Source organism: Centrocercus urophasianus, unplaced genomic scaffold (assembly GCF_019232065.1).
Source record: "Centrocercus urophasianus isolate 14NV4802_14NV808 unplaced genomic scaffold, USGS_Curo_1.0 seq_5, whole genome shotgun sequence".
In the NCBI taxonomy this organism is placed as follows: domain Eukaryota; kingdom Metazoa; phylum Chordata; class Aves; order Galliformes; family Phasianidae; genus Centrocercus; species Centrocercus urophasianus.
The window spans coordinates 4,249,706-4,273,900 of NW_024885088.1; the positions used below are offsets into that span (position 1 = coordinate 4,249,706).

Below are 24,195 nucleotides of genomic sequence, written 5' to 3' on the forward strand. Positions count from 1 at the left end.
CATTCAAACTTCTTTACAAATGCTTCATTTGTTACAGGAAGCTCCTCAGGGAGGATTCTTCACATCTGCCATCATAATTTCTTATTTCCTAAGCGCTGCAATTTGTACTTGATTATTCTTACAAGAATCGTGCCTCCCTTCCCTCCCCCTGCTCTGGCACATTCCATTGTGCTGCTGCTTGTTCGTCTAGCCTGCACAGAGCATCTGAGAGTGTTTAAATCCAAATTTTTCTTTGCTGTTATTCTATCATTTCTTTACCCCACTCACTTCTGGGGGGGGGGGGGAGAGGTGGAGGAGGGGCAGCTGCTTTTTTATTCTCTGACAGTTTTCCTGCGGGTTGTTAGCGGCAGCAAGTTGTCATCATTTTGTAGCCATTCAGCAAGTAACAAAAACGAGCTGAATCTCTCATTCCAGTTTTCTAAGAACAAAGTTTCCCAAAACAAAAATACACCACCACTTCTTGGAGCACTTAACATGTCCAATAGATAGAAGGACTGAAGCCCGGGTTTTTGAAGATACTTCGGTGAAGGTACTTCGGTACTTTGGATACTTCCCACTAGAACTGAATTAGACCTAAGTACCTATAAATAGCTTTAAAACTTTGAGTGACTATGAAGGCCTTCCTCATCCATCACTTGGCAATGGTCCCATCAGAATGGAAGTAATTCATATCAGCAAGGTCACATAAAAAACCTGTAGTTCTGCTTTTCAGAAACTGCTCATATCAGACGGACGGCTGCATTCTACCATAGCTTTTCTTGAAATACAGCTTCTGAAGCAGATTACTTATATTTGCTAGAGGAAAAAAGCCCTTGCTTGCATGAAAGTAAATATTTAAGGCAGACAACTTTTAAAAAAGACACAACATTATGCGGCAAAATACCCACCTGTATTCCTTATAATCCATTTTTTATTAAAACTGAGAAATAAAAGTAAAATTCACAATTTAATTGCTTTCTGCTGTTTCTAGGGGATACTCTTTACATTCCATTTGGTTTCACTTTGCAGTTCCTCTGCCCCATTTTCAGTGCTGTTGTTATAGACATATGTAACCTTCAGAGAACATTTATTCCCAAACATAAAACCTCTATGGATTTTACTTTTTGATATTTAATAACATTTACCTGTGTGTTAGCCTTCAAATCACTTTTTTTTTTTTTTTTTTTTTTACCCCCATTGAATCCAGATTCAATGGGGCTAGTGCTAAGAAGAGAATTTATTTTTTATTGTTTAAAAAAATTAACTTTTGTTTTACCCTTCAAATAACTTTTTTTTTTTTTTTTTTTTTTCCCCCCATTGAATCCAGATTCAATGGGGCTAGTGCTAAGAAGAGAATGTGTTTGAAATGGGGAGGTTGTCGTATATATATCAGGAGGTCCTCCAGGGTCTGCAGAGCCAGGATCATGTGTGTGGAAGGTTGAGTTTGTTTTATTCCTTCGGATTTGAAGAACAACCATTTGTGTTGCATCCCATTATTAAATGGCATAGACTTTCTTAAGAATTGGTAGATCTCATTCTTTTTAATTAGATCTCATTGTAGTCACTCATGGATGTGTATTCAGTTTTAGGTTTGGGGTTTTCTTGGAGGAAGATGGGTTACAAGCATTCAACAGTTCAATCAGGAAAAAAAAAAAGTAGATGTGTTGATGAGACATTAATATTTGACGCACCATTCTGTTTTAGATCTGTATTAAATGTCTGAAATATTTGAGCAAGTTGTCTCCTGTATTCTGTTGCAAGCTTACTTCCCCCACCCACTTTCCGCCCTCAACTGAAGTATGTTCATCAGATTGCTGAATTGGAAGGGTTTGTAATGAATTCTTTGAGCTCTGCCTCTTCCTCCTTACTCCCTCCTTGATTTTCATCTCATAATAAAGCAAATCTGAAAACAGATTAACTGTCAAGCAGTTATGCTCCTTCTCTTCCATCTACTTTTAGGTTTTCCAAAGAGAGGTGTGCTGATTAGATAAGATGTCATGGTCTTCTCCCGTCGATGTAGGAAGATAGCAGATATGATCGCCTGAGAAAGCAGAGCTACCCAGTGCAAGCATGGCTTTCGCCCAGTCACACATTATGGCAGCTAGAAGGCATCAGCACAGTAGACTCATAATTGAAGTGGATGAGTACAGCTCCAACCCCACACAGGCTTTCACGTTCTACAACATTAACCAGGGACGTTTTCAGCCCCCACATGTGCAAATGTAAGTATTATAGTTTTGTTATTGCTTTAGCACAGCCTTCTGAATTGTTATTGCCTTGTCAATGTGGTATTTGATGGACCAGTCAAAAAGTATGCAAAGAAAACTGTTTTGCTGCCTTTCTAATAATTACTATAATGATACAAAGTCAGTCTGTTTGGGAAGTATAAGTACTTTGATAGAAAGATCACTCCACCAGCATAACTTTAATACATAATAATATTAAAAAAATAAATAAACATCAAGCCATGGTAATAAAACAAGAAATTCTACAAGGCTGATACTTTCTGCAATCTTAATAGTTGTTTGTTTGCATTGTGCGCTTGCCTATTGATGGAAATAGCTGTTGAAATACCAAGCTCGTATCTGTACAACAGATATTGTTTGGTTAGTTATATTGCAGACACATAGAAGGAAAAAATGACATCAATAAGTAAAATGGTGTGGGCATCCATCCGACAACTTACTTTCATACCAATGTGCTGAAGATGCCAAGTGCTTAAAGAGTAATTAAAATAATGTGTTTGTTTCTGACTTCTTATATAATGACAGCATCAGTAAAATTAACTGCTCTAAATGATTTACTTGTAATGTAAAGTGGAGAATTATAATTACGAAATGAAACCTGCCATAAAATTTAAAGCCAGAAGGAAGAGCAAAACAGTAAAGCTATTACAAATAAATTAAGTATAAAATTCTACTGTAAAATATTTTTATAGGGAATAAAAATGTCTGCACCATTTTATTGTGTTTATTAAAGGAAAAAGCAGCCTTATCTGTAGATGAGAAGACTGGTGTTCACTTTTTTTTTTTTTAAGGAAAGTTTTTTTCTTTTATTGTTTTTAAGTCTGAATAAATTATCCCCTCATTCACATTTTTGGTATTTAATATGAATTTATAATTTCCAGACATAGACCACGATTTCTGCAGTTGAAAATGTCAGCAGTTATGAGTGGTTGAATGCTGTGTGTCTGTTTAGTGAATGCTTATGTATATTTTTTGGCATAAATAGATACTGTGTAAAAAAAAAATAATCTGGAGACTGACATAGAGCAGGGTGATGAGCAAACACTTGCTTTTTGGGGGCAGTGTGTTAGCTTGTAATCTGTGTTGGGGTTTTTAGGTACTATTGAAATGCAAACAGTAGAATGAGTTGAGTGTCAGCAGTGGGAAACATCTTTTGTTTATAGAGTTGGCAAATGTTAGTAAAAGCACAAACAAACAAGTGTGGGTTCAGAAGTACTTTTATAAATGAAAATACTAAATGCAGGTTGCTTTTTTTGTTGAAGCTTAGCCATTCTTCATGTACATTCAGGCAGTTCCTGGGCACTTGTGAACTTGTTCGCCAGATTTAAAAGCTGTGTTTTGTTGTGCTGAAAATGGGTTATTTATTAGAATCACAGAATCACCAAGATTGGAAAAGACCTCCAAGATCATCCAGTCCAACTGTCCACCTACCACCAGTATTTCTCGCTAAGCCACATCCCTCAGAACCACATCTAAATAATTCTTGAACACCTCCAAGGATGGTGACTCACCACCTCCCTGGGCAGCCCATTAAAGCATCTGACCATCCTTTCAGAGAAAAAGTTTTTCCTAAAATCCAACCTGAACTTCCCATGGTACAACTTGAGACCTCTTGTCCTATCATGAGTTACGCAGGAGAAGAGTCTGACCCTCATGTCGCCACAATCTCCTTTCATGTTGTTACTGTTTTCATGTTGTTACTTTTGTTGGAAGCAAAAAGGTCTCCCCTGAGCCTCCTCTTCTCCAGACTAAACAAGTATCCACTTGGTACTCAACAATTCACAGCTTGAATTTCTAACAAATGATGAACAAATCATAGTACCAGAGAGCTGAGAAAATCAACTGCATGATACAAGTTCAGCACCTAAGCAAATAGTTGAGAATAAGCTATTCTTAGAAAATTGTTCCTTAGAAGAATTTAGCACTCTCTTACAAATGATTAACGCCCTTGAAGAAGCCTGTGCACATAGGTTAAATAAATTAAAATGTATACCACAATCTCACCTGCTCTTTTCTTGGTACAGAAATCGTAAAGAATGTTTTTGACTACCAGCAGCATTGCTTTTGCTTCCAATTAGTGAATAGAACAGTGACAAAGAAGGGGCAGGTATATGCAAAATATATATACAAAGGTCAAAATATCTAGGTTGCAGCCAATCGTAAACACTCTCCAGATAGATCCATTAACATTTGAACTTGTGGTAAAATACTCATACTGCAGTTATTTCTGGTACTCATCTACTGAATCCAGTTCTGGAGCTCTTCTTTGGTCCTTGGTGCAGTTCTACTTAACTTTTTGGCATACTGACAGCACTTTCCTAACCCCATCTTAGTCCGTCATTCCCATGTTTGTGAGGTGACTGGACTGCCACTGACAAGAGGGGTGGCAAATTCTGACAGTGTTCCCAAGTTCATCAGTCACTCCTAAGGAGTTCCCTTATTCTGTTTTTTGGGAACCTCCTCTAAAGTCTGGTCTAAAAACTCACTCTTATTGTTCTCTGTTGTTTTTTTTTTCTATGAGGTTTTAACTTTGCTTTTCAGTTTCTTTGCAAGTTTACACGTTGTTTTATAGAAAAATAGCATTTTGGCAAAAATAATTAGATCTTTCTTCCTCTGCTTGTGCTGCAAGCAGTGCATTGGGTGTTGGTGTGACAGCTGCTGTGGCAATGTGTTACCCAAAAATATTGGGATCCAGCCTTCAGAAATCATTTCTAATACAACTTAGATGCATTTGTGAAATTTGACACGTTTTTACCTATATGTGGACTCAGTGTGTGCATATCACTTCAACATGAAAATGTGCATCTCATTTATTTGTGGGTTTTTTTTTTTTAGTATTGGTATCTTTTCTGCATGAACATTATCTGACCCACTGCACGGGCTCTGAAAGTTAAGTGTACCTCAGCAACCAGGAAAATGCTGTCACACCTCCCCCCTCCCTATCCAAACTATAAGAAACAGCAAATGTAATTGCACACTTGGTTTGCTGTGATAAGTCCCTTGTTTTTCCATTCGGTTTTAATGCAGGGAAATACACGCTACCCCTGAGGAGGAACTCTGTGAACTAAATGCAGTACCCTTCATGCAGATTGCACCTTAAGACAGCCCTCACTCAGTAGTCCAAAACCCACCATTCTCCATCTTTTGGTACCTCCCCTCACAGTCCATAGAGCTCCCTCTGTGGCAGCTCTCATCCCTGGGAAAACAGAGGCATTTTTAATACCTAGTTGCAGTCATCTAACTGCACTGTTTGAGGTTGTGACCTCTCATACTCCTTAACACCCATCTAACTCTTTTCTGTGGCCCTCACGCAGCCTACATACTCCCTCAGCCATGCACATCATGTTTGCAGCTTCTGTGTCTCGGGGTCCAAATGTTTCACTTTTTTGGCTGAGTTTTCCAGTTTCTATTATGCGTTGCTTAGATGTACCACTGACATGCGCATAATGCTAGGGGCTCATTGGGTAGATCTGATTGTGGCTGGCTTTTCTCCTTACTCACATTTCATTATTTTCTGCTCAGAAACAGGAAGTTTGGAGAGTTGAAAGGTACTCATAATGGTTTCTCCAGTATTCCTGTAAAAAAAAAAAAGTAACAAAACCACCTCACAAGTAGCTGATGCTTATTGTGCTGGATTCAAAACAAAACAAAGCCACTCCACTTCTTCCTAAAACATGTAAGAAAGATGAATGCAATGTAATTTATTCAAACTGGATTTTTTAATTACAAAAAATAGAATATTTTACATATATTTGATATATATGAAGTCTTAGATTTTATCCATTTATCATGTGAAGTTGTCAAAAATACCTCAGTTTATCCATCCATAAATTTAATAGAATTCTTCTTTCACTTAGGGAAAAGATTTGAAATGATTATCTTATGTCTCTCAAGTAATAATATGTCTTTGGGAAATTTACCCAGTAAACCCAGGGGCAGTATCATTAGTAACAAAGATCTCTAACTTTTTTCTGTGTTTATTTATATCACAGTAAGATCCTGAATTGAAGCACAACCATCAAGGAATATATTATATATGGCAATAGTGAACAAAACTAATTTTGATTTTCCTTTCAGGATAACTGTTTTAAAAGTAAAATAATTCAGAATATTTCTGTATGCCTTTCTGGTTCCTGGTGACGTAAATATAACTCTTGCATCTCTGACTTTTTGATTTTATTCCACCAGAATTCCCAAACTGGAATAGCAGATATGGTATAGCTGTGTACGATACATGTGCTTTTGTATATTGTAACAAACTATAGCTTGAGGGTAAAAAGACTGAATGAGCTGGAAATAAGTATGCCTCCGGTAGCAGAGAGGTGTTCTCTGCTTTCCTCTTCTGTTCATAAGTTGTAACTCTCACCAAACTTGGTCAGATTGTTTCTTTTTCTCAGTTCCAAATACTGACATTGGTTTCTGAACAATGCATCCTCACCCCTCACAGCATCTGATTTCTTTTAGTATAATTAAGCCCAGAAAGTTACCACATTTATCCTGACAATAGTCAGACTTGAACATGCATTTACAGCTGTTGTCGGGAGGATTCTTATCTTTCTTTGCATTAACAGACTGAAACATATCTCCAAAATGTGTTAATTAAATTTGCTGGAATTATGTAACTTGCAGAAAAAAAAAGTTATAATTAAAAAACCGCATTTAAAATGTATTTATGTATCTGAAATAAATCTTTTTCCCATGTACCATGTAATCATATTTAAACAGTGAAACAGAATAGCACCGTTCCTTTGAATCTCTCGATGCCTTTGATTTATTTGTAAGTATTTGTTTTAGAGTTGCTGCCACAGTTCAGTCTCTCTTGCTTAATCTCTTTAAATTAATCCAACAAATACTGAGAATGTTGTGATGCGAACATCAAGAATTTTTACCCCTCCCATTAGCGTTAGATTTGTTTTAATAAATCCCTTCCATCAGACAGATCTATAAGACTGTGTAATCTTTTGTGAAGGTAAAAATTAGTATTAGAATTACAAAGTAGACGCTGGAAGTTCATAAGTACTTTATAACCTTGTTGTGATGCATTTCCTGCAGGGTTGATCCGGTGCCCCATGATGCTCCCAAACCTCCAGGGTATACTCGATTTGTCTGCATTTCTGATACTCACTCGAGAACTGATCCCATCCAAATGCCATATGGAGATGTGTTAATACATGCTGGTGATTTCACTGAGCTGGGACTTCCTAGTGAAGTAAAAAAATTCAACGAGTGGCTAGGTAGGTATTGAAATCTGTGTGGATTTGAAAGTAAATTTGTTTACTGAATGTATCTGCCCCTTCTGCCTCCCAGTAAAAACCACCACGCAGTCAGGAATGATGAATATTAATTTGTCTTAAATTTGAATGGCAATGAGCAAGAATCAGATATTTCTTTTTCTTTTTTTTTTTTTACAAGTTTTTTGGTTTTTTTTTTTGCTTTTTTTTTTTTGCATTTTTCCAACGGAGCAAATAAGATTTGTGAGACTATTCATCTGTTCTGCCTTCACACTCTCAAGTGTACATTAAGCAACTTCGTGGTGTTAGCAACAATTTCAGTCAGTAGGCCTTTAATGATTTACATAAAACCTCCTACATACATTGTTATGGCTTTGCTTCCCTGCAAAAAAAAAAAAAAAAGTTGTTGTGACTGAAAACATTTGTCTGTTTAACCCTGGAGGCTTATAGTTTTTTTATCTGGGGCTCAGCTGCACCACAGCAATGAATTCCAAATAAAGCAAAACGTGTGCCCGTGGTTGCTGTCTTGGATGTAGCAGACCAGATGTAGATGCCTTCTGTAGGCAACTGTTGGCATTGTAACTGAAATTCTGTTCCACTGGGCAAGAGAGTGGTGATTTACATGCGCTTCTGCAGTGTTCTGTATATTCTAAAAAAAAAATGTCAGTGAAAACTGGAAAGCATTTCACTGTATCCAGACAAAAAACCCAATCGGTATTGTTCAGGCTGCAGCGTAGATACCTTAATTTAGAATAAAAACAAATTCTTGCTTCTGATACTTCATTATCCAAAAAAAGGGTCAGAGGACTTGGGAAGTGGAAAGACAGAGTTTAATGGGTTTTGGTTTTTAGAGTGATTATCTTTCCTCTAGTTTATCTTTTGTGCACTGTCCTTTTTTTTTTTTTTTTTTTTCCTGCATGCGTTCCTCACTAAGAATGCACAAAGCTGACAAACACACATAGGCTGAAAACGGATAGAAAAAAGTCAGGGCTACACAATTTCAACAAATATTTACCAGCAAAAAAATCATCAATTAAGGCCGATAAACATTTATTTCAGCTTGGAAACCGCATGACATGCCCAGCATGAAGAAATTGCATTGTTCTGTGGTCACTCAGTTAGGAGCAGCCTGTGGAAGTCTCATACTCTGCTATGGTGCCCTCTGCTCTTCTCTGTCCCCAAATGGTCTGTTGTGCAACCAAAAGCAAATTTGAATCTTATTTTGTAGATCTCTATCGTATAGTGTAACAATGCACTGAAAACAGCATATGAGATGATGCCTACCATATGGTTAACTATTCTAAATAATACTTATTTTATTTGTCTGCTAGTATGGAAAAAAAATGCCTTGGGACATCACTAGTGAGCAAAGACAGGGCTACACACATTGCTTGCTGCACAGTTTTTGTGTCCTTAGTTCTCCATCTGCCTCTCTGCTGGTCATAGCTGTACAGTGTTCTGAAGAAGTCCTTAAGCTAAAATCCTCTCAGTTTGGTTGGGAAATTTCCCAAGGCATTTCTGTGATGGTCCCTTCATCATTTTTGTTCCAAAAGAAGGCCTAATTATCTGACTTTTCCAAAGTCTGATTTCATGGTAGTGTATGGTTTGGGAAAAGGTGATCTTTGCATTTTGAGGTGTACTGTTGACAGAGCCTCTCTGGGACTGTCACGGAGTTAAGTAGATCAATCTATGCCCGTGACAGGGAGGCAGTAGGCCCTTGGGCCCCCCTCCGCCTCTACAAGATGGGAAGGAAAAGGGAAAAGGATAGGGAGATGGGAGCTGGGCTCGAGGAACAAAAAAAACAGTGGCAACGATCTATGGAGGAAAGCATATTTTACTATGATATCGGAATGCAAGATAACACAATTTAATACAATCAAATTGAAATTGAGTAAAACAAATAAAATAGGAGAGTTCCTGAGACCAAGTCGAACCTGAAAAGCTTGGTATGGTTGGAAAGCACCCACTGCAAGGCAGTAAGAGACCACCCAGCCAGGATGGGCCAGATCCCATGACTTCTGCAACATACAGGGACTGGTACCTGGAATTGGAGCATTAACACTTTAACTCCCAGTGCACTACATGATGTTATGATGTAGAATACTGAAAACGAGAAACCACAAAACCATGACAGGGACATGCATATTTAACAAGTAAAAAACCATACATATAAATATATAAGCCTATATATGCCTATATATATATAGGCTTATTGACAATTTGCAGAAAAAAAAAATACTTTTTTTGAATTAATTCTAAAATATCCAGTAGAATAATAGCTTGGAGTTGGTATGCAGGTTTCATTTGACTAGCATTAAAGGCTTTGTTTCAGTTAAAAGGTGTAAATTTTAATAATTATGCTCAATCTGATTTCAAAATGAAAGCATTAGCTTTTATTTTGAAAGGTTATTTTGTTTTAAATGAACAACTTATGAATTAATAATGCACTGAATGTTTACAAAATCTGTAGTAAATGATAAAATGGTTAAGAGCCTTCTCTTTGAGAGGAAGATTTTTCCAGACTTTTTACTGGTAGCCCGTGTTGTTGGGAAAGATGCTAGTCTGTGACAGTTTAGATTTTTCTACATGGTTTTGCAACTATAATGCCCACAGCCTGCCCAGCCTTATCCTTCTTCCTTGTCTGAACATTTCACTGGTGTCTGGAGAAAACAATTGATGCACTGACCAGGACTTTTGCTTACAGCCTCATTCTTAACTGTCACCACCAAATTTCCTTGTCTGTTGCTTCTTCCCATACCAGAGGACTGGCTTTCCCACTTGGTTATTTTGTTTTGTTTCAGTAACGTGTCTTCTGCGATCAGTAGATCATAACCTATTTATTAATGCCTCAAAATAAAGAGTAGAATATTTGTTTGTTATGCCTTCCCTCTGCTTCCTCCAGGCAGTAGGTACACACCCTACTTCTGCTGTTATGTGAGCGTTTATTCCTCCCTTATGGCATTCAGTTCTGTCACACCCCCTTGGGTCTCTGCCACTCTGGTCTGTCAGCCTGTTTCATCTTATCAGGAGGCCCTTAAGCAAGTTCAGATTTTATCTTTCTTCTCTACATAAAATTTCTGTGCCTTTTTGATGCAAAATATATTTTACATTAACATCATTAACTTCCGTGGAGCTTATGCTTCTATCAAGCACATGCTCAAGTGTTATGCTGATAGAGGCACGTTGGGCTGCTGAGTCATACCCTAAAATATGTTCTTTCTTTTTTAGGCTAACTGTATGTGGGTACACAGGAAGGCCAGATGATATATCTCTGCAGCCCATCACTGCCTTTGTCTGCCCCTCAGTCTCCTACTTTAAACTTTCAATCCTCTCACTCCTGTAGCCCTTTTCTGCATTTCATTTCAGTTCTTTTTGGTGATCAGTTGTTTACTTTCCCTGGTTTTGTTTTCTGAAGACTCCTCCATTTTTCTCAGGAAGGGATTTGAGGTTTTACCGGTAATAGGTTGATGCTGAGCTCCGAGGGAGAGAAAAAAGGCTGGTGATAGCTGGGCATGCATATTTTCCCAGCTTTCTCTGATGGGCAGTCCAAGGACTTCCTGGACCACACCATTAAATACACATATAGTGTATTTAATAGACATATATAGTATGTGACTGTGTGAAGAACTTTGCATATTTTGAACTTACCATTGACTAGTTTCATTTGGTATTTCCTAATACTAAATGAGGCAAGTGAACAATTCCACTCTTCATTCTGCTCCAGAATTTATAGGCTCTTCCCATATTTACCCTTTCAATATTTTTCAGGCTGAAAGCTGTTTAGAAGTCCTTAGATGCCTTTGATCATCTTTGTCTTTCTTTGTACCTCTGCTTGTTCTTTATTATTTTAAAAGGTGGAGAGACTGGAATTGCACGTGCTCTGAACACATCACAGATTTATACCCCAGCATAACGAAATTTCCTATTTTGTTCTCCTTTTCTTTCTAATATTGTGGATTATTGTTTTTATTTTTGTTGATGACTGAACAATGAGATTTCATAAAATTGCCTACTCTATAAACTATTTCCTGAGCAGCAACATCCAGTTCAGAATCCATCACTTACGAATAGTTGGGATACTTTTTCCAGCAGTTACATTATTCTGCATGAATTTCTGTTCTGTTTCATCTTTCCTGTTATTGCCCAGTCGTGCAGTACGGTGATGTACTTTTGTAAGTCAGATTTCCATTTTGAACTCTTATTCAGGGTAGCTTAGAAAAAGAAGGGGAAAGGCTATGAATAGTCAAGTTTATAGAGTGGTGCTAATGAGGTCATTTCCCTCCCTTCTTTTTTGCTGAACTGACCTTTCTCCTATTTTTATGATTCTCTTTTCCCTTTTGCTGCTGAGTTTCTTTTCTGACTGTATTTTTCTTCCAAATTTGCAAATGCAGGTATTGTGAATCAGAAAAAAAAAGGAAGAGCAAAGCATGTATTACAGTAGGTGCAGTTGGAAGGCCATGAAGGCAACAAAACTTTGTAGTGACATTTTAAGGACGGATCGTGTGACAGCTTTGGACATACACTGGTTTTCCAGTATGTGCAGGGGATTTTAGTGGCATCACTTTAAACAGCTGAAAATTATTCAGGGGAATTGTAATAAATACAGATTAGTATGTAATCATGGCTAGATAAGGTGGATTATATTGTAAGGTGTGTCATGCTTCGTATGCACTGCAGCTATCCGTGTAGTCAGATATTTCATTATTTTTGTTACTTAATCTCAACCTGCATATAAATCAAATGTGCTGTGGGACGAACACAAAGACAAGCTTTCCTGCACTCATCAGATAATGAGTCTAAAACCATCTCTATTTTGTGCGTCCCATATTGTTGGCACTGGAAATTGCTTGCTTGGTTCAGTTGTTCTTGCAATTCATTTTGCTAGAGTCTGTAATATCATTTCCAAATTTTGTATGCTCCAGGACCCGCTGTCACTTTCAGCTTGTGAGTAACTTTCCTGGAAATGTAACTGAATAGCCAATCTGCAGTACACGCTGCAAGCATACTTTCATATTCTCTTTGAGAACTGTTTTTTGTATGTGGATTGAAAAGCTTACTTAAACCAGCGCATTTTATAGTGCTCATTGTTTCAGTGTGTTTGCTTGGGATTTTCCAATGTCAAAAACACTCATTGAAATTCAAATGTAAGCTAAACTTGAAATAAAAAAAAAGAGAGAAGGTGGCTTTACATGTTTTGTAGTGGAAAACAGTAATTAGCTCTTCAGACTATTTTCCTGACAATATTAATCTTACTTGTGTATCATACACACAGACCCACAAAAATTAATTAAATTATTTGACATGCACTTCAGAAACGGACCTGGGCAGACTCAGCTCAAAAGACATCATTTTTCTTTTAGACCGAAAAAAAAAGGTTGTAGAGTGAAAATGTCTGCCCAGATTTAGTAACTAGCAGCAGTGGAATTACTTGTTTCTGATATTACACCAAAGAACAAAGTCAGCTAATTTTGGTCAATAAACATCATCCCTCTTTTTAAATTCTTAGTAAAAGATCTTCAAAAAAGCTTAAAACATGAGGCTTAGTTTTACTTTTGCTCATGTTAAATCTTGTGAAATGGTGGCAATTATTTATGTTCCTCTCTTAACAGGTATTTTGTATTTTTAAGTTCAATAATACTCACATTTTAAACAGATTAAAATTGTGTTGAAGAAAGAAAATCAGCTTCAGAGCAGGAAAAGAAATTAGAATTTATAAATTGTAGTCATGCCATTTTGACCATCGGTAATTACACTATTTTTATGTTAATGTAGAAACCTCTTGAAAGAAGTATTTAAGCACAAATTATCTATTTACAAAAGAATGGCTTTGGAAATGCAGTGAAAAACATTGAGCTGTGTAGGGATTTAGAACAGATGTCATTTTTAAAAGACTGGGCATACTAAAAAAAATTCATTTCTTAAATGTGTCTCAGATGCGTTGTACATCTAAGCTTCAGACAGTGTGGCACAGAAAAGTGTACTGCAACACTCCCTTCCAGGATTTCTCCAGTTCTGGGGGTTTCATATATCCTGAAGACTTCTGAACGTTAGACTGGGAACTAGGAGTCTCAAGGAATATTTAAGCTACGCTCCTTTATAGGGAAGAAGTGCCAGAGCAGCTGTTTTCCAGATCTGCTCCTCATGTAGTGATGAGAAGCTGTAGGAACCCTAGGAATGGTAGATGCTGAAGGAGTTTTCCTGCATTCCCTCTTTCCAAACACACAAATGCTTTGGGGTTTATTTTGCTCTTTGTTCTTAGATTGAGTGTGCTGCTTTCCACTGATGGAGTGGAAAGTAGTCAACCTTCAAGATTCTGAGCCCTGCGGATTGCTCATGTAAAAATGTCCTATGAATTTCGTAAACAGTGAGATGTCTGACTCCCAGTTTAAGTAAGTGGGTAAAATTACTCAATGTTATTCTGGACTAGCAGACAAGCATCCCTTCAGGAGGGCCGCGAGACCCAGAAGTACATAGAGCAACCAGGGAAGTGAAAAATCTGGAATATATTTCTTCAAACCCTGATTGCCCCTGACTGAGATATTTGAAGGAGCCTGTGGAATGCGGGCAACCAAATTCGACTTAGTCCTCTTTTAGGTTTGACAGCCTCTTCATCGTTCCCCCATGTAAAATTGTGAGAATGATGCTTGATGCACCTACTACATGAATGTGTTGGAGGATTAATTATTCTCAGTTCAGCACTCGGAACACCTATTGCAAGGCACTGTGCACAAACATTAAATGTTGTTATTAGTGCTGTGCACCTCATCCAGTGACGCAACACGCAGCTCCACGTAGTCTTCCCTTGCAGAAGGTGACAGCTGGGAAATAGCAAAAGCACCTCTATGGGATCTGAAGATCTGAGCAGGAATCTGTATCAGTGCGCAGAGACATCTATGCAGGAAGTTTGAAGTATTTTTATTGTTATTTTTCAACGTAGTTCTCTATCTCCTTTGCATTTGTTGTCTCCAGATACATTTAGTATACCAAAACTACAATATTCTGAAAGGCTTAAAACCTCAGAAAGGTATATTGTTTAAACTAAAATTTTTCCAGGAGATAGAAAAAAAACCAAAAAAAAAACCAATTTATGAAAATGAATGCCATGATTTGTATAGGTGTGAATAGGGGTCCATCAATCACCATAAAGTAAGGGAGCATATCAAGGAAAGATTCAGCTTGGGCAAACCTTGCAGTTGGGCAATTTTCTCTGCATCTGTTACTGACCACTAGTGGACAGAAGGTACAGAGCGACAATGTTTTGACCTGACTCCACTACAGCTGCTCTCATCGCCTGGTTTACAGCATGCATGGGTTTGGTTCCACATAATTACTAGGCTAAAACAAAGCCACGTTTCCTTTAGAAGTAATTTGGGCCAATTATTATTATGTGCGTGTGTATAAAACACAATTTATCAAAGAATATAAATTGGAGAATTATCCAATTTTGATTTTTTTTTTAAATAATTTTTTAGTTCTATTGCCTTTATCTACTATTTAAAGAAATCCTGGTTTGCAAATGTGAGCATTATTGTATGTGTTTGTTGTTCAAATGCTTGATATAATTACTGGCTTTTACAATGCAAGAATGTCTTGATCTAGCAGGTTACAGATGACTTAGGAAGGAGTGTTCATTTACAATGTTATTCCAGATTACACACCATACAATAAGTATGTTAATGTGAATTTCCCAGACATCAGCCCCAGTGTTTAAACACAGAACTGTCAAAGAGATGCTAAAAAAGCAATCTGAGACAGTTATGCAGTCTTTTTACTATATCACTCACTGCTGTGTTCTAAAAGGTTGAAATGAGAGGGAGAAAGCATTTAAGTGGGCACTTACATGATTGTCACTGCTTTTAATGAATACTAAAAATTCTGCTTGGTACAATACTGGGAGAGAAGCAAAGCACATCTGCTCTTCAAGTTTGCTTTTTATCTCGTGAAGTTGCGAATTGGTAACAATTGTAAGCAACAAAGGAAGTCACATTGGTAAAGATGCCTAACCTCTTAGTGCAAGAGGAGCCTGGAGTATAAACATCCTGCGTTTGCTTTTGACGTATTTGCATTGTTTATCTAATATAAGAAGAGGAAGGTTTGCTGATAGAATGGAATGAACCTCTAAGTACACAAAATTCTACTTCCAACGAACTCAGATGCGGGGAAATGGCAAAGGCACATTGTTCCGTGCTTTGCATTACGCAGTTTGTAGTTCAAGTGACAGTCCCCCAGCATTTCAAATTATTTGGTAGAAATTATGTTCACCATAAAAAGGACCTGCTGTAGTTTACAAGTTAAGAATTGCTGTAATGATTTTGTAACTGGTGCATAAAAACACAAAAAATTAGATGTTCAGTTGATTTTCTTAATTAGTAATCTGCAGTAATGAAAGAAATAAACAAAGATGTTACTAGCTAAACAAATATATACGTACATTCTCATTCACATTGTATTACCAGAGCTATTATCAGATTCTTGTAGTTAGCAAACAAAGGCTAAGAAACTTTCTGAGGAGGGCTTGCCACAACTGACAAAATCCCCACATATCTAGTTAAGAAGCTGCCAAGTTGAAGACACCTTTTGCTACATGTAAGTTAAGTATGATATCCCAGGCTTTTCAGTAGTTAAAAAAAATCTCAAAGGATAATAAATTAGGGCTGCTCCAAAAGTAATGCTTGCTATTTTATTAAGTTGGCCCACAATGTCAGAGGCAGATATCAGTGGTATGGCAGTAGAAGTTGAAGCTTTCTACCTATATTTCATTGCATTTTGTTGTTGTGCGACAAATGGGAGCGGAAAGACAGTCTCACAGAATGAAGTCTGACATGGAAGTGCACATGAAACAAAGGGGCATCACTGAATTTCTCTGTGCAGAAAAATGGTGCCCATTGATATTCATCAACACTTCCTGAATGTATCTGGAGACGAAGCAGTGGCTGTGAGCACAGTGAGGCAGTGGGTAGTGCATTTCAGCAGTGGCAACAGCGATGTGGAAGTGAAGCCATGTTCCAGAAGACCATGCAGATCTTTGCGAGCATGGCATGCCAGCTCTTTTTCATCGCTGGTGAAAAAGTGGAGTTAATGGTGGTATCCACTGCTGAAAAATAGTGCTTTGGAGTTGAGATTTTCCTCTATCAAGTAGTGTTATTGTGCTCTTTCTATTTGATGTAGTTTCCATGGAAGTAAATAGGAAGCATTGCTTTTGGAGCAACATACATATGTTTATTCAGGAGATTTGGGACAGATTTTTTTGTGTGATGAGTTGCTCTGGGAGTAGAACCACTGCTGCCTGGCTTCTTAGATTTTGTCTTGAAGATTTTCTGTGGGATCTTAGGGCATCTCATAAAAGTAGTCATCCTTCGTAAGCCTCTCTTCCAGATTGTACATGAGTCTTATTAGGCACTTACTTCCAGGAAACTCAAAGGAATGTAATTATTTTTGAGGCCTCCACTCCTCTGCCTATTGTAGTAAATGACTTTTAAATCTGGTGGGCATTTTCAGAGGGATGCTGAGAAACAAAGGTACAGAATTGTAAGGTGCAATGGTTTTGTATTTGTAAAAGAAAGAAAAATATACCCTTTTCTGAAGCTACTAAATCAAGTGCATGAAAATGCGACTCTGGCATTTTTCTGCATACAAAAGAGAATTGTGAAAAAAAAAAAAAAAAAAGAAGGAAAAATGAAGAAAAAAAGATAAAGAATCATGTAGCAGAGAAGGGAAAGGAAAGAAAAATAATCTGTTAACCCATGTTTAGATAGTGGCTGAAAGAGTGGGTCATTGCTTGTGCTTGGAGCTCCATTCCAAATTGGCAGAAAGCAAATACTGGATGTGTCCTAAAAGAGAAAGCCCTGAAACCCAGGACTGAATTGGAGCCAATGTGTTTCTGACAGAATTTTGATGTCTAAGCATTTCTGTTGATTCCAAATCCAAATAGGATGAAAAGATTGATTATGGAGAAAAATACTCTTTTATTTCTCACAAGTTAGGCATTCCAGGAGAGGGAAAAATTATTTTGAAGAAAAAAAAAAAAAAAGTGAAGTTTTGCTTAGAAGTGTAATTTTTATTCACCCCAAAATATTTTTAAATGACATTTTGTTTCATTTTGTTTCCTTGGTAATGTCAGAACCATAAAATGAATTTCCAAATATATCTCATTTCATCCAAGTGGTATTTTAATGATTTTAATACAGAAAACTATTTAGGCGAAATTCTCCAACCAGTCTAGCTGTATTTTCTCTCCAGGCTATGCAGCTATTTTAGCAGAAGCTTTTCAGGTGTGAAGAACTCGGTAATCCCATGTCTTTGGCAAAATCACTTGTCTTGATTTGACTAATCAAAATAAGAAATCATGAAAAAAATACATATTTTCCCCAAATTCATAACTTTTTTTTTTTTTAAATCATCTTTGACTCCCATAGCATATGTTCTTGCATGTGTTTTTTGGCACTCCTGAAGGGCAGATCTATTTCTTACATGCTTGCTGACTTATTTCAGAGGGGAATGAATTTTGTCCTGGATATGTGTGCAGAACTCCTGTGACAACCATAAGTTTTCTTTAATATCTTTGTATGCATAGAGTTCCTGTACTAAAATGAAGTTTGCTACCTGCCCACCAGCAAAGCCATATGCTAGCATCAAATGTTAATTGGCTATCAGTCGAGTATTTAGTCCTTCTCACCTGCTAAATGGATAATGCGAGAAACTTATACAGAAGTTAATGGAATATACTTTCTAGTCCTTGTTAAATTGCTTGTTTACTATAGATTTGTTTCATTAGAATCACATGGAATGAGTATTTAATTTCTTACAGCATTGCAGGCTCTTTAAAATTCTCATTCGTTTGCCAATGCAGACTTACAGACACCCAGGATGGAGGGGACCTCAGATCATCCCGCACAGCAGCCCTTATTCTTCAGAAAGGGTCCCTTGGCAATAAAAGTGGGAGCTCTGCTTTCAGCTTCTGCTATACTCAGACTGATGATGGGATGCACCACTCCCACCTGAGCTCCTAGCCCCCTCACTGGAAGGATTGAGGAGATGCCCCCGGGGCCCCATCTCCAACCATTACCCCAGAGCTCTTGGTCAGCCCTATATGCATTCAAAGCCACTCTGATGGTATCACTGGTGGCTATGTGGCTGAGTGGTAGGAACTTGCTTTTTAGTGTATTACTGTTTTTGAAATAAAAGGGAAAAACGAAAGGAAAAAAAAAGGAAAACAGCAAATCAAAATGCTAGCCATTGCCTTTAGTAAGGCTTATTTTCGTGGAATCTGTAAAAGGAAGAGGAAGGCTGCATTGGCTAGTTTGTAGCTACTGCTGTCTTAGGTAGGAATCATTCTTGCCAAGCCATGAAAGCTTTCATGACTGTGAATTCAACATTCTTAGCTCAGCTTGTTTAACAAGGGACAGAAAGTGTGCTTGAAGTTATTTATGCCCAGCTTGCCATTAGTACCCACTACAAGGTGCAGGATCAAGCGATCAGCCTGGAAGAATCTGAATTCAAAACTGGTGACACAAAAGATAATAGATGAAAAAGTGGTTGTTCTCAAAATATGGGCATGTATGAAAATTCCAGGTTACTGTGCTGTGTACTCTTGGAGAGGTCTTGGTCCAGCCATAGTCCAAGCCAGAGCTATAGAGTATGCCATAGTCTGTGCCTAGGGTTGGAAAACCATGTGTTTGCGTTGGAAGGATGTACTAGAATAAAAAAATACAAAACTATTTAAATAACAAAATATAACGAGAAAAAGTATTATGCTGTAGGTCAGGAGAAGGAAAGAAAGTTGCTATTCTAAGGTAGTTTTCAGTTAAATATCAGATATCGATAGTATTTGGTGGATCTTAAGGCCGTAGAAGACACTCAGAACATTAAAAATTTTTCAGGATTGCATTCACACACCACATTGGATTGTGTTTCTACTACAGTAAGGTAGTGGCGCCTTTGAGGTTAATGGTAAGGGGATTGTACCTTTAATGCACATATGTGTAGTATTCAGTGCTGACTTCTGCATGTGGACTGTGAGTACTGGTAAATATTCGTCATACTAGAAAGGCAGGAAATGTATATAATCAGTACTGTGATCTGAGAGCTGAGGGTCTTATACATCTTCTACATATAGTTCATGACAGCGGTGCCCAGCCAAGAGCAAGGTTTCAAAGATTTCCTTCTAAGGTTAAGTTGGTACTGTAAGAGTGCTTGGTGTGAAGCATGTTTGTAAGTCTTCTAAGGACAAAATTGAAACAAAATACTGTTAAATTTATGTGCAAGCAGAAAGAATTACCTCAGTGTGTTAGACAGAGGGTAGAGAGAGCTAGTGGAGACAAAGGAGAGAAATTGGTTTAGCAAGTTGCTGCCTGGTATGGAATGAAAGGAAAAGAAAGAGGAAAAAAAAAAAAAACTGAGCTGCAAACTCATCAAAAACAGAATTGTTAATTGAAAAGCTGACAGACCTGTAACTACAGCAGTGCTGCTGGCCGCCACTATAATAAATGTAACTGTACATTCAGAGTAATTTGCTAATTTGCCTATGTAACACCCACAGACAGCAACATGACATAAATACATTAGTGGAAGCAACAACTATAACCAGCTCATACAGGTTCTTGGCTGCTAGATGGATGGATCAGATGAGCTGGAAAAGATTTACAAAACAGAATAGAAATGGAATTGTTAACAATGTTGTGGCATGCTGGATTTCTTTTCTTTTTTTTTTTTCTCTCCTTATTTTCCTCAGAATGCTTTAAGTCCTGTAGATGACCTTACATTATGCAGCACGTAAAAAACATTTAAAACTTGTGTATGTGTGCACACAGAAATGTGGAAATGGAGTATACATCTGCAAAAAGTGAAGCATGAAGCATTTCAGAAACAAAAAATGCAGTATTTACATTTCAAGAAGTCTTTCACATGAATAATTGAGTCTGTGTGTAATAATTAATACCCGAACAGAGTTTCCCTTAATACATTTTCTAAAAGCACAGATGTATTGGGTCCACAAGCGGGATGGTAAGATCAATTTTCCTAATAATAAAGTCAGAAATGTCTGAAATGAATACGAAGGAGTCATGCAGATATTTTCATTCAGAAGACACTGAGTTCAGCCATTTATATACGTTTCTGGGCTAGTGTTTCCGTTCTCTCCTCTTTCTGGAGCTCTGAATCCCACTGTTGGATTTTATCTTTCATCCTACTGATGCTAACTCCTACCACACGTATGGACTGGTGACATAAAAACCCTGTAGGTTTTCTCTCAAATGCACATAAAGCACTCAGCAGAAGTCTTCTAGGACAGGTGATCCCTGCTTTATGGGCAGAGTCCAGCTGATAACCAAAGTGGAGTCAGGTGGAAGGGTTCTCTTGCAGTATTGCTTTCAGGAGAAAACACGTGTGGGGGGATATGTACTCTTGCCTTAGGCAGGAGGTTGCTGTTAGGTTTTTCACTAACTGTGAGTTGTAAAATATTCTTAAACATGAGTCACTTTAAATTATAGACCATGGATCCAAGGAAGTCAGTGAGAAAATAGAGCTGTGAAAAGCTAGGAATCTCTGGGGGATGTGGAGTTCTGACAGTGAAGCTCAAGGCCTGTCTTGTTTGAAGTCTTGGTCTTCATATTGGGGCAGGGAGGGCAGCAGACCCATGGGTGACCCAAGCCTTTAGTCAGTGAGACTTTGTCAGTGCAAGCTGGCAATGACCGCAGGGCTAGGGAATGAGAACTGGGATAATTTATTGAGCATTGTGGCTGGTTTCCTTTGAACCCTAATTTCTGTCACTGAGTTGTCATGGCTGTCACAGTAAGTGATACTTGCAACGCAAATGGCAATTAAAGGGAAGTAAATACTAGAGCAGAAGTCTGCAGACTGTTATTTAAGGATGATGAGTTGAAAGTAGTTTCAACACAATAATGCTAAGCAAGCTAAATCGTACTGTGCCCTGAAGAAGACAGCAATGTCATTTACCCGAAATCACCAGGAATTATAGTAACACTGAGAAGGAATGTGCTCAATTGTTTTGACTATGTGAGCCTATTATAGGAATCGATAATAGTTTGTGAGTCTGCCTATTTTCTTTGATCGGATTTTCCATAAAACAAGTAATTTGTTTGTTTTTCACTGTTTTAGGTAGCCTGCCCTATGAATACAAGATTGTGATAGCAGGAAATCATGAATTGACCTTTGACCAGGAATTCATGGCTGACTTAATCAAGCAGGACTTTTACTATTTCCCCTCTGTTTCTAAGCTGAAGCCAGAGAGCTATGAAAATGTACAGTCTCTTCTAACAAACTGCATCTATCTTCAAGACTCTGAAGTGACCGTGAGGGGATTCAGAATATATGGCTCCCCTTGGTAAGCAGGTTTTATAGCATACATTAAAAAATATTGTTGATTGCTATCGCATCAGCCATTTTGTATGCATTCAGCCATATTTGGATTGCTGTGTTAGGAAGAAAAGTAGTACTCAATTTGATAAAGTTTTATATATTGTCTTGTAATGAATCACTCTTGTGACAAAATTATATGCTTGTACAGAATGGGTATTGTTAATAAAAAAATGATGGGGGAAAGATAGAGTACTCTAGACTCTTACCCAGGAGGAGTTCTTTAATATAGTCCTTGCAGATCTTTTTCTGTCATAAAGTCTGTTTTCAACACTTAGTAAGTTTATATAATTACAGGTTAATTTTATTGCCAGGATAGATTCTTTTGACAGTTTCTGTCCTACAGATGATATTTAAGGTTCATTAATGTATACAGTAGTCATGTAAAGCAGCAAGCTTGTTTCAGTATTTGTTCAGGTTTTTTTTTTCCCTTTGCATTCCTCAGAATCCTACTTTCCTTTATACAGTAGTAGCTTTCCTCAAGGTACAGCTGAGCTTTAAATTAATTAAAATCAGCAAATTAGTTGCAGCCTAGTATTTCATGGATTTTGCTATACTATGTGAACACTTAAAACTCCTTGAAGTATCAGAGATAGATAGGCCTTGGCTTCCTGGCCCCCACCTTTAACCTCTCATGTGCTTCTTCTGTGTCTCTGATATTACATTATAATGTTATTTCTGCAAGTAAGATTATAAATTAGGTCTTTTATGAGCATTCCATACACATTTAAAATAAGTTAAAATTTATTTTAAGAGACATGTTTTTAAGAAAATATATTATTCTTTCTTTTAAAATCACATCAGGCTGGAACATAGCAAACAAGTTGTCAAACCTGATGCATATACCCCAGTGTGAATTTTCAGTGTGAATAAACTGTGAAATCTTTTGGAATTTTTTTTTTAATGAAAACTGGCATTTTCCCATTTGGTTACATGAGATGGGTGTTCATTTTTTCCAAGCTTCTTATTCTACATTTTTCTATATTAAACAGCTTCCCTCTTAACTGCACCCTTCTCTCTTTTAGTCCTCCAAATCTTTCTGTTGCTGGTTGTTTTTTTGTGTGTTTTTTCAACCTTCCCACCTGCTGTGTTGTAGTTCATCTTCTTGTGTCTACCGTGTATTCAATCAATATACAATTCACTTCATTTTCCAAATTGTTAGGGAAGATACTAGATTGTATAATTCCCAATATTAACTTCTGAGAAATGCCTCTTGGCATCTCTTCCCATTTTGATGTTCAACTGTAAATACTGTAATTATGCTCTGTTTACAATATGTCTGGCGACTTCATATCTTCATTGCAGTATTCATAACCAGGCACCATATTTCTAGTGTCAGTAATAATTTTCCAGGCAGTAAAGTACCAAAGTCTCATTAAAGTCTCGATAAATTAAATTAAAGCAAAATACTATCTATAAAGTAGCACTAAGTATAGGCAAAAAGAAACATTTGAACTTTCTGGGTTTGATTAGGTCTGTAAAAATCTGTCGAAAAAACCTTTTTCCACCCACCAAACCATAAATGTTTCTGTAAAATATGATCTGTTGCTTTCCCTTTGTGCATTTATCCTGTGATTTTGCACAAATTTTCTAGGCTGTCTGGCATGACCCATTGTTCTTGAAAAAGATCACTTCTCATTTTTCATGCATTCATTTAGATTTACTGTCATACTTATTTTTCCGATTCTGTAGTGCTTTGGGTTATATCTTAGCTTCTATGGTACGTGCTTCACAGTGTTGCTAACTCATTTCCCACCCTGTTATGGTCCCAGAAGGTAAGAGTTGCAGAGTTCTTTGAAGATCTTGACTTATATCATATGGGAGAGAGTCTTTGTGATGAAAACTAGGCTGGGAAAGCTTTTCTGACAAAAAGACCTAGTGCCCACAGCATTGCAAACAGGTATCTTCCAGAGACATTAAATTATCCACCGTGTTATAAAGGTTGAAGATGCCTCCTAGAATCTGACAAGTGTAGTGGGTATCCACTGATTCCCTTTCTGCCTGCTAATTCTACCAGAATGTCTGTGGAACTGGGATGATGCTTAAATCTGCCTTTGCATATCTCGTGTTGTCTGGTTTCCATAGGTTTGACCATTTCTGTTTTCCCCTCTGATGAGATGTTTTTTCTTTTTGCCATTTTAAGCATTCCTGCACCAGCTTCGTTGAATTAGGCCTGACATTATGCTCCTGTTGTTCCAGCCAAACTGTTCTTTTTTTTGTTTCTTTGTTACTATGCAGTGCTGAATGAAGCAATGTCATATCTAGTGAAAACAGCAGCAATAACAATAAGAAGTAGCTCTAAATCATTCTATCAGAAGGATGCATGGAAGAAAACTTGCTAGAAGTAACCAAGTTCCATCAGCAAG

The 24,195-nt window shown here is 37.4% G+C and overlaps 1 protein-coding gene across 3 annotated transcripts in view; it reads left to right on the plus strand.

The window, feature by feature from the left end:
• MPPED1 (metallophosphoesterase domain containing 1) overlaps positions 1-24,195 on the plus strand; it is a 63,525-nt gene that overhangs the window by 12,577 nt on the left and 26,753 nt on the right. For all 3 annotated transcript variants that reach the window (XM_042835152.1, XM_042835153.1, XM_042835154.1), the window contains 3 exons: positions 1,939-2,201; positions 7,278-7,459; positions 21,572-21,797. In XM_042835152.1, coding sequence (XP_042691086.1) covers positions 2,050-2,201; positions 7,278-7,459; positions 21,572-21,797 — 560 coding nt within the window. In that variant the 5' untranslated portion in view covers positions 1,939-2,049. The remainder of the gene's footprint in view (positions 1-1,938; positions 2,202-7,277; positions 7,460-21,571; positions 21,798-24,195) is intronic.